Source organism: Trichomycterus rosablanca, chromosome 2 (genome assembly GCF_030014385.1).
Source record: "Trichomycterus rosablanca isolate fTriRos1 chromosome 2, fTriRos1.hap1, whole genome shotgun sequence".
NCBI lineage: Eukaryota > Metazoa > Chordata > Actinopteri > Siluriformes > Trichomycteridae > Trichomycterus > Trichomycterus rosablanca.
Genome location: NC_085989.1, coordinates 44,410,524 through 44,421,819, shown reverse-complemented (window position 1 = coordinate 44,421,819; position 11,296 = coordinate 44,410,524). Strand labels below are relative to the sequence as shown.

Genomic DNA, 11,296 nt, shown 5'->3' with positions numbered 1-11,296 from the left:
TGACATGGCGGTGGTTTGTTAGTGTGTGTTGTGCTGGTATGAGTGGTTAAGACAGAGCAGCGCTGATGGAGTTTTTAAACACCTCACTGTCACTGCTGGACTAAGAATAGTCAGGCAACCAAAAACATCCAGCCAACAGCGCCTCATGGGCCACGTCCTGTGACCACTGATGAAGGTCTAGAAGATGACCAACTCAAACAGCAGCAATAGATGAGTGATCGATTCGGACTTTACATCTACAAGGTGGACCAACTAGGTAGGAGTGTCTAATAGAGTGGACACGATATTTAAAAACTCCAGCAGTGCTAATGTGTCTGATCCACCCATACCAGCACAACACACACTAACACACCACCACCATGTCAGTGTCACTGCAGTGCTGAGAATGATCCACCACCCAAATAATACCTGCTCTGTGGTGGTCCTGTGCGGGTCCTGACCACTGAAGAACAGAGTGAAAGCAGTTAAAACAGTATTCTAGAGAAACAGATGGACTACAGTCAGTAATTGTAGAACTACAAAGTGCTTTTATATGGTAAGTGGCGCTGATAAAATGAACAGTGAGTGTAGAAACAAGGAGGTGGTTTTAATGTTATGGCTGATTAGTGTGTATATATATATAAAATCTATTTGGAATATAATAAGGGTTATAATCTTTCCCTATTTTTATTTATTCAAATTTTTTTTTAGTTTTAAGCCTGGTGATTACAGACATTTTAATAGTTTTGTCATCTCACTGTTATTTCTACTGTAGTTCAGACAAGAACATGAATAATTTAAATTTACACACTGTAAACAATAAAACAAACAGGTATGTTACAGACGAAAGCAGACTATTTCTTCTGGTGATTCAGAAAACATGTTTAAGTGTCAAACACTCATCTTGCTTATACAAAGTTAGTGTGAAGTGTTTAGTCTCCAGAGAGAGTTTGTGCTGTTGGAACTTGTTCAGTCGAGTAGGCAGGGTAATTCATTCAAACAATTGGATTAGTCATATCAGCATGTTGAAACAAAACAATTTGTCATAAGAGCTCAAACTCATTATATGCCCATTTATAAAGCACACATTTACTATATGTCAAAAGTATGTGAATAAATGCAGGTGTTTCAGCCACACCCACTGCTAGTAGATACAAAATTAGTCATACAAAATAAATGCTATGGTTTTATTTTTTTGGGAACAGTAACATTGTACTGATCACCTACCTGTCACAGAAGGATTTACTGGTGTTCTCTTTTCTTCATGTTTCTGTACACTAAAGATCTTTTCCAGGTCATCTTCACTTGATTCATCATCAAATACTTGCAAAAGCAATGAAGCAACACACAAACACATAAAACAATCTTGTACAAAACATTTACTATCAAAGAATTATAGAAACTGGTCTTTTGGAGTGGCATTTTGGGTAAATTGTTCTTTCTTTTCATGTGATTAACTGAAATAGAGCTTAATTAGCAATATATTTTATATACTTCACCTAATAATTATCTAGTGTTTTAAATAAATACATTAAACGTATAGACAATAAAGGTGGACCACTCACAGATTTTTAATGGATGATTACAATTCTGATTAGAATCTAACTGGATGGGAACAAATTTTTATTTTGCTTTTTGTGGGCTTTTTTATTAGCAGCAACATAGTATTATTTGTTTTTAACAGACCAAACTGACTAGGTTTGACAATTTATTTATGATAAATGCTATGGTTTTATTTTTTTGGTAACAGTAACACTGCACTGATCACCTACCTGTCACAGAAGGATTTACTGGCGTTCTCTTTTCTTCATGTTTCTGTACTCTAACATTCCCAAAGATGTCCTCCAGGTCATCTTCACTCGATTCATCATCGAAAACTGGCAAAAGCAATGAAGCAACACATATAAAACAATCTTGTGCAAAACATCTTCCATTAAAGACTTATAGAAACTGGTCTTTTGGAGTGGCATATTGGGTAAATTGTTTTTTATTTTCATGTAATTACATATTAACTGAAACAGAGCTTAATTAGCAATATGTTTTAAATACTTCACCTAACAACTATCAATTTTTTTATATGAATACATTAAACGTATAGACAGTAAAGATAGACCACTCACAGATGTGATTATAGTAACTGAAACAGAGCTTAATTAGCAATATATTTTATATACTTCACCTAACAACTATCCATTTTTTTATATGAATACATTAAACGTATAGACAGTAAAGATAGACCACTCACAGATGTGATTATAGTAACTGAAACAGAGCTTAATTAGCAATATATTTTATATACTTCACCTAATAATTATCTAGTGTTTTTTATATGAATATATTAAATGTATAGACAATAAAGGTGAACCACTCACAGATTTTTAATGGATGATTACAATTCTGATTAGAACCTAACTGGATAGGAACAAATTTTTATTTTGCTTTTTGTGGGCCTTTTTTTTTTTTAGCAGCAACATAGTATTATTTGTTTTTAACAGACCAAACTGACTAGGTTTGACAATTTATTTATGATAAATGCTATGGTTTTATTTTTTTTTGGTAACAGTAACATTGCACTGATCACCTACCTGTCACAGAAGGATTTACTGGCGTTCTCTTTTCTTCATGTTTCTGTACTCTAACATTCCCAAAGATGTCCTCCAGGTCATCTTCACTCGATTCATCATCGAAAACTGGCAAAAGCAATGAAGCAACACACAAACACACAACACACATAAAACAATCTTGTACAAAACATTTACTATCAAAGAATTATAGAAACTGGTCTTTTGGAGTGGCATTCTAGGTAAATTGTTCTTTATTTTCATGTGATTAACTGAAACAGAGCTTAATTAGCAATATATTTTATATACTTCATCTAATAATTATCTAGTGTTTTATATAAATACATTAAATGTATAGACAGTAGGTGAACCACTCTCAGATTTTTTAAGAATTATTACAATTCTGATTAGAACCTAACTGGATGAGAACCAATTTTTATTTTGCTTTTTGTGGGCCTTTTTATTAGCAACAACATAGTATTATTTGTTTTTAACAGACCAAACTGACTCATAGTTTCAAGAATAATGTCACACTGCTAGCCTCGGTGTGCTCATATGTGCCACGCCCCTCTTCTCTGTGTGCACACTCACTCCCCTGCCATGCCTCACAGGTGATTGGCTCCCTGAGCTAATCAGCCCCAGCTGCTCCTCATCAAGGAGCATTTATAAGGAGAGCTGGGGCAATGGGCAGGTTGGAGATTATTGTCGGTGTAACTCTGTTTGTGCCTGGTATCCCTGTCCTGGTATCCCTGTCCTGGTATCCCTGTCCTGGTATCCCTGTCCTGGTATCCCTGTCCTGGTATCCCTGTCCTGGTATCCCTGTCCTGGTATCCCTGTCCTGGTATCCCTGTCCGTTAGTTACTCTGCGATATTCTGTCAGTTTTCCGGATCCTGTCTGTTAGCCTGTTCGTGTCTTAGCCTAGTCCTTGTCTGTTATCCTGTTCGTGTCTGTTAGCCTAGTCCTTGTCTGTTATCCTGTTCGTGTCTATTAGCCTAGTCCTTGTCTGTTATCCTGTTCGTGTCTATTAGCCTAGTCCTTGTCTGTTAGCCTGTTCGTGTCTATTAGCCTAGTCCTTGTCTGTTAGCCTAAGTCTTTGTCTGTTAGCCTAAGTCTTTGTCTGTTAGCCTAGCCCCTGTTTGTTAGCCTGTGTGTGTTATCCTCTGTTTAGTCCTTGTTAACCTGTTTAGCACATTTAGTATGATCAGTCTCATTTAGCCTTTGTCTTTGTTTAGCCTAGCTTAGTCTATGTTTAGTTCTGTGTACCTGTTTAGCTTTGTTTGTTTGTTTAGTAGTTTAGCATAGGTTCTTGTCTGTATCTGTGTCTTGTGTAGTGTTCTGTTTTGTCATTTATTATTATTAAATATAGTTTCTATATCACATCTTTGCATGTGTGTCCGCCCTCCTGTCCGTCTAGCCCATAAAGCGTTACAAATAACATGAAATTAAATATTGTGCTATATCAAAAGTAAGAAAAAACTAGCTAATTAGCATAATAAGTTTTAATTATGCTGATTTTACATATAATGAAACAGACAATTGAATATAAAAATCTGTAATTCTGATGTTCTAGCACTGAAGTATTTATGTTTAAAATAAAATCATTTCAGGGCAGGAATAAAACTGGGACATTAGTGTCATTTTATTACAAATAAGGGCTCACAAAAAGGGAAAATATGATATTGCTTAAATAATATTCTAGTTACAACCATTAATATTATTACAAATAATGAACAGTACCTTAGTAGTAGCTTGTTGTCACATAGGTGGCATTTTTTTTATATAAATTTGAAAAATTGGTAACTGCCACAATATTTCTTGAAAATAATTTTGCTTCTCTTAACATCCTCCTTACTATGTGTGTGTAAAATACATTTGTGCTCTGTTTTAAGTAGATATTGTAGAGCTCTGGTTCTTTTAAATTTCCTACATACACTATATTTCCAATGCTGCCAAATCGTGGAGAAATGCTCTTTTTTCTCTTTCGAAAATGAGAGGTGCTTGTGTAACAGAACTGAAATACTTCTAACAGAAAACGAGAGCTAAGCTTGCCTCTGGTTCAGCTCAGCAATCTCTCTTTACTTTTCTTTTGCTGTACTGTGTTTCTATTATCTTTTCTTTTCTGTGTTTTTCTTTTCTGTGCTTTTCCTTTCTATTCATCTCATTTCTTTTCCTTTCTTATCTTTTTTTCATTTATTTGTCTTCTTTCACTTTCTTTTCTTCTAGTTTCTTTTCTTTTTCTTTTTTACCTATACCCACCTTTATCGTTCGCACTGAGTCAACACTGCAACACTGGCTGCTGTCTGACACTGAGTTTAAATGCACTGGCGCACAGCTAAGCCTGGTTGCCTCTAATTGCCGCTGGGGATTCTGGGGATTGGAGTTCTGACGCTCCGATCAACCAGCTCTTCCCCTGCTGGCGGCTGACTGCTTTGGCGGGTGATCTATCAGGTTGAGGTCAGGACTCTGTGCAGGCCAGTCAAGTTCTTCCACATCAAACTGGCTAATCCATTTCTTTATGGACCTTGCTTTTTACACTGGTGAGCAGTCATGTTGGAACAGGAAGGGGCCATCCCCAAACTGTTCCCACAAAGTTGGGAGCATGAAATTGTCCAAAATATCTTGGTATGCTAAAGAATTAAAAGTTCCTTTCACTGGAACTAAGGGGCCGAGCCCAACTCCTAAAAAACAACCCCACATCATAATCCCCCCTCCACCAAACTTTACACTCGGCACAATGCAGTCAGACAAGTACCGTTCTCCTGGCAACCGCCAAACCCAGACTCGTCCATCAGATTGCCAGACGGAGAAGAGTGATTCGTCACTCCAGAGAACACATCTCTACTGCTCTAGAGTCCAGTGGCGGCATGCTTTACACCACCATCTGATGTTTTGCATTGTGCTTGGATGCAGCTGTTCGGCCATGTAAACCCATTCCATGAAGCTCTCTACACACTGTTCTTAAGCTAATCTGATAATCACTGAGCTCCTGAGAGTGACCCATTCTTTCACTAATGTTTGTAGAAGCAGTCTGCATGTCTAGGTGCTTGGTTTTATACACCTGCGGCCATGGAAGTGATTGGAACACCTGAATTCAATGATTTGGATGGGTGAGTAAATACTTTTGGCAATATAGTGTATCATATGTATGGTGGTTATGATTATTTTAGGTGCTTTTTATAGTGTGTAATATTAACAGACATTTGTTTTATTAGATTTTTGTATATTTGTATATCATTTATTTGTCTGGATTAAACAATCTGATAAGTAATTATTGAAAAAAGATTCAGTCCTGTTATTGTGAAAAAAAAGGTTGATTTTGGTAAAACAATTGTTTTATTTGTGAATTATTCAATTATGTAAAACTGAATTTAAAAAAAACTTTTTTATTTATTTTAAATAATAGTTTTTTTTTTATTTAAGTCAGATTAGTCATCTAATTATTAAAGACAAATATATTTACATGACTCATTTTTTACATTTCTTATGTATTACCTATTTCTAAATATAAAATGCAACAAACTTTGCCACCCTATGTAGGTAATAATAATAATAATAATACAACTGTGTATATATGAGAAAGCATGTGCACTAACAGGAGCTGAAGTTTGAAGGAAGCAGCACATTCTGACTCTGCAGGAGGAAAAATCATGTATTAATTATATGTAACATTTTATTAACAAAAGCATTGAAATCAAAAGAATAAAAACACAATAAAAAGGGATAAAATAGGTTACAGCACCTTTTCAACTTTGCGTCTCTTTGTGGGTGGAGCTTGCAAATGACCCTCCTTCAAAAAATAGAATATAGAAAAATAAAAGGTTAAAAGGACTGTCACATTTTAAAAATGTGATTTTGATAATTTAATACAGTATTACTTGCGTACAATTGAAATTGAAACCTGCAGTGACAGTATTACTGTACCTCTATAAGTTTCTGCAGTGTAGTGTTTTGGCAGCGGATACTGGATTTCCAGTTCTTGCAGTTCCCCTTTCCTGCAAACTTCTCAAAACCACTTGGTGTATACCAGCTTCCCTCAGACAGAATACACTTCTTCCCTACAGGAACAAAATCAACGTCCAATTTTGTTATAAAGCCACAGAGCGCATACTACTGTATTTAATCATGTCTGTGAGGGGGTTTGCTTGTGGTACCTGTGTTCTCATTTTTATCTGTCACTCTTGCTTTTCATTTCCATGTTTTTACAAATAATATTTTAGTAATACATTTTTACAATAATACAATAATAAATTTTTAGTAATACAGTAGTAAAAGGAATCTCAAAGTTCTGGCACTTTTATATTTTGGTTGAAAACAGTGAGGGTAGGAGGAGTAGTGACTGGTCATGTCTGAGAGACTGAGAGACACTTATAGTCCGGATTTAGCTCCATCTGATTTCCACCTTTTTGGACACTCAAAGAAGCTTTAAGAGGAAGATGATTTTTATGTGATGATGATGTGAAGCACTATAGTGACTATGTAGAAAAGTGATGTCATTTATTTTGAAAATTCTTAATAAATAAAAATAAAAAGTGTGGAAACTTTTTGAATAACTCTTGTACATTTTTACAGTATAATTTAAGTAAGGTTGTTATTAGAATGACTTTTAAATTTTACTTAAGTAATTGATTAAAGGTATTTTACATGTTGCTCTTTTACCAGCCTCAGGTGTGTATATAAGAGAGACTAAAGGTGAGTTCGTTAGGGCGGCACGGTGGCTTAGTGGGTAGCACTGTCGCCTCACAGCAAGAAGGTCCTGGGTTCGATCCCCAGGTGAGGTGGTCAGGGTCCCTCCTGTGCGGAGTTTGCATGTTCTCCCCGTGTCTGCGTGGGTTTCCTCCGGGTGCTCCAGTTTCCTCCCACAGTCCAAAAATATGCCACCAGGCTAATTGGAAACACTGAATTGTCCTATAGATACCTAGCCGCTAGATGCACAAACCAGTGCATTGTAGTGCCGGTCCCAAGCCCAGATAAATAGGGAGGGTTGTGTCAGGAAGGGCATCCGGCGTAAAAACTGTGCCAAATCAATGATACGCCGAGAGCCGACCCCGCAACCGAACAGGACAAAGGCCGAGGAAGAAGAAGAAGAAGTAAAGGTTAGGTCATTGTTCAGTGTTATGATACACAACTGTACCTTTGGCCAGCTGTTCCTGATACAGCATGCCTGCTTTATCTCCACAGGTAACATGTAGCTGAGTTTTATACAAACTCCATGACCAATCCTCCATGTCCTGCTTTTCTTCCTTCTTTAATGAAGAGACTGAAAGTGAAAACATTACTGATATTTATATGTGGAAAAAAAACTGTACCATTGTTCATCTAACCATTACCAGCCTATAATTTCTGGACTGGAGATCAACAACACTGCAAATTCCTGCCTATACATGTACATTAAATACAACAATATATACCATGGTAAGTGCTATTAATTAAACCATTTGCAAATAAAAAAATTTTTGCTCAGATATATATCCCAAATCTTGTCCTATTACTTCTTGTCGTTCTGCTGTGGCAAATAATCCTAAGTGCACACCCAGAGATCCGTACTTCAAATGAACTGCTATTAAACTCTTGAACCTTAACAAAAGCTATTTAATTCTCCCACTTTTTTGTTTCAGCAACTCCCGTATTTATGGCTCACCACAGTGGATCTGGTCCTAATACCAGACTTTTTTATGCTGGATACATAAAAAAGTACACTTTCACCTGGAGCAAATGAATGCTCATGAGGCACAGGTGACTGTCAATTAAGAACTGTCATCAATCATCTGCTTCATCATGCTCCTAAACTGGTCATAAATGGCAAGGCAGACTGGCATGATTCTGTTATCGTGCCCACTGCCAAACTTTACGGCAGGTTACATAGATACCAAACAATATTGTTAACTAATATTATCTAATATAATCCTGGAGACCTATGTTTGAACCTCCACATGGGTTTCCTTCAGTGTTTTAATTTTTCTCCAACCTTCTAAACATGCCTGTAGTTGGACTAGCTACTCTAAATTCTCCTAAGGTGTATGATTTAAGGTTAAAGGTAACATTTACAAAAACACGGAAATAATGTATATAAACAAGCACCAGTAGTGCATGTGTTTAATGTCTGGATATACCGAGGACATATTCAAAGTTCTTTTGCTGGTACTCACCAGCTGGTACTTGGGTTTGGCTCATTGCTGATTTCATCTGATTGTTGCTGAAAAGAAATGAAGGGCCTGGTTTTTCCTCTTCTGTCTCCTTAGCACCTTTCTTTCTCTTTATTCCTGTCTTCTTTTCCTTGGTTTTCTTTTCTTGATTCAGGTCTGCAGTAATCACATTCTTACTCAGTTTCTCTGCATCTGGAATCTTAGTGGACCCTAAAATAAAGATTGTATAGTAAGTGTTGTATGAAGTAATAAAATTACAGCAATTATTACACTGTCAAAGCTTGTACATAAAGTTGAGGTCAGTTAAGTTAACATACACTAGTAAAAGACATTAAATGTTGGGATTTAATAATAGTTTTTCTGTGACTTGGTGATTAAAACTTATACTTCTTTGTTTAACTTTCATAGAGTTTTGTTATTTTATTGTAAGTTTATTGTGAGTTTTTCCAAAAAATAAGACAAACTCTGACGCAACTTTTGCTGTATGTAATTAACTTTACTTACTACAGTTGGTGACTTCCTATGCCAAATAAATAGGGCTAGTTTGGTTACAAAGCTATGTATACACTCAGAATACACTTTAAAAAGACTAGCATATATGTTTACATGTCAGGTATGTCAATTAAAGCCTTTTCTTCATCGGTATGATTAACTGTTTGTAAATGCAAATCACATGGAACAGTGTTTTCATTGAAAAGTTTTGGGGGGGTAAACCAAACTGTGAACTGTTGCTAGGAGAAAATTAGCCTGGAGGGCTATATCAAAACATGTCTGGTGTGAAATTCAAGTTGCTGAAACATGTGCCACATTTTATGGCATTTAGCCACAAAGATTTTTTTATGTCTGGAGGAGAACATATTTTTTTACCTAAGCATCTGAAAGATTTTTAGTAATCCTCAGGTTGAGGTCACTGAAATTCTTCCTCACTAAACTTGTCAAATCATGTCTTGGTGCTACTGTGAACAAAGCAAGACCCATAGTCACACTGGCACAGGAAAGACCTTCCTCAGACTGTAGATACAAAGCTGGAAGCATCTAATTTATTTTATATAAGTGATTTTAACATGTATTAACAAAGGGTGTGGTTAAAACACCTAAACTCAATTATTAGTAGGGGTGTTCTGTAGATATTTAGGGTTCCACCTATTAGTCAGGAAGTATGTGTAGATGCTCCATAAAACTAAACACGAGGGTTCTTTGTGTTTGCACTGATGCAGTGCTGCTTTCACCACATCATCACAGGAAAATTGTTTTCCCCCTTAAAGCTTCTTTGAGCGTCCAAAAAGGGGGAAATCAGATGGAGCTAAATCCAGACTATAAGCTCACTCAGTCTCTCAGACACGACCAATTGCTACTCCTCCCACCCTCACTGTTTCCAACCAAAATATAAAAGTGCGTAAATTGAAACTTTTTGAATATCCCTCAAACTTGAACATGTCATACATGATTAAAATAATGTATATAAACAAGCACCATTAGTGCCTGTGTTTCATGTCTGGATATATTTAGGGCATCTCTAGTACATGATATGTGAATGAGTTAAATCTAAGGTTCTGTTGTTTGTGTGTCATGTCAGACTCACATAGGGTTTGACTAATCGCTGGGTTCATCTGATTATTGGTGAAAAGAAATGTTGAAGGGCCTGGTGTTTCCTTTTCTGTCTCTTCACCAGCTTTCTTTCTCTTTATTCCTGTCTTCTTTTCCTTGGGCATCTTTCCTGGTTTCAGTCCTGTAGCTGTTCATAAACACATAATTTCATAAGATTGAGGTATTTTATAAATATTACATATCTGCTAGATCAAAATATTCATACAGAAACTTTTAATCATTTAATATGACTTTTTGCATGTTCTTCTGTAAATATAACTGTCATTTTACCCAATAATATGCACTTAATTATACTTAATTAGGATGTGTTTGGAACTCAAATAGAGTCCATCTGTTCTAATTTAAAGTGATTGATTGGACATTGTTTGAAATGGCACCAAATAAAAAGGCTAAATACTTTTAAAGGCACTTTATATTTTCAAAAATATACATTTTATTGTTTATTGTTAATGTACAGTCCAAACAGCAGGCTAGAGACTTACCAGTGGTAACTTTCTTGGCTGGTTTCTTTTGATTAGAGATCAAGGAAGATGAAGGTCCTGGTTTCTTCTTTTCCATTTTTCCAAGTACTTCCTTAGTTATTTTAGCTATCATCTTTTCATTTGCTGTCTTTTTCTGATTCTTGATTGAGGGCTGTTTACTCTTGATCAGTTTTTTTGCACTGGGCGTGTTCTTGTCGGACGTTGGAAGGGCTGAAATTAATATTACAGTCAATATTGATTTAAAGTACAAAATGAAAGTAATACACAAGTCTATAAACAAGGGATCTTCAAAAAGTTTCCACACTTTTATATTTTGGGTGGAAATGGTGAGGGTGGGAGGAGCAGTAATTGGTCATGTCTGAGAGACAGAGCGAGAGCTTATAGTTTGGATTTACGTAGCTCCATCTGATTTTCACCTTTTTGGACTCTCGAAGAGTCTTTAAGTGAAAGAAAATTTTTATGTGATGCCATTTTGCTGATGGCATTAAAAAGTTGGTATGACGCTGGGAAAAATGCATTGGA

The 11,296-nt window shown here is 36.0% G+C and overlaps 1 protein-coding gene across 1 annotated transcript; it reads right to left on the bottom strand.

Moving 5' to 3' along the window:
• Positions 1–6,038: 6,038 nt before the first annotated feature.
• LOC134334049 (nuclear autoantigen Sp-100-like) lies at positions 6,039–10,850 on the bottom strand. Its single transcript, XM_063016217.1, has 7 exons — positions 10,775–10,850; positions 10,267–10,419; positions 8,688–8,894; positions 7,673–7,798; positions 6,463–6,596; positions 6,281–6,328; positions 6,039–6,171 (listed from the first exon to the last, which is right to left on the bottom strand). Exons 1-7 carry the CDS (start codon positions 10,848–10,850, stop codon positions 6,130–6,132), a joined length of 786 nt encoding a protein of 261 aa, XP_062872287.1. The 3' UTR covers positions 6,039–6,129.
• Positions 10,851–11,296: the final 446 nt, after the last annotated feature.

What these genes read in the sequence shown, in the direction of transcription:
- LOC134334049 (XM_063016217.1), bottom strand. Translation starts at nt 10,850, where the DNA reads ATGGAAAAGAAGAAACCAGGACCTTCATCTTCCTTGATCTCTAATCAA. An exon ending in CACTGCAGAAACTTATAGAG is followed by an intron (nt 6,329 to 6,462) that starts GTACAGTAATAC and finishes TATTTTTTGAAG; the next exon opens with GAGGGTCATTTGCAAGCTCC. An exon ending in AGAGACGCAAAGTTGAAAAG is followed by an intron (nt 6,172 to 6,280) that starts GTGCTGTAACCT and finishes TTCCTCCTGCAG; the next exon opens with AGTCAGAATGTGCTGCTTCC.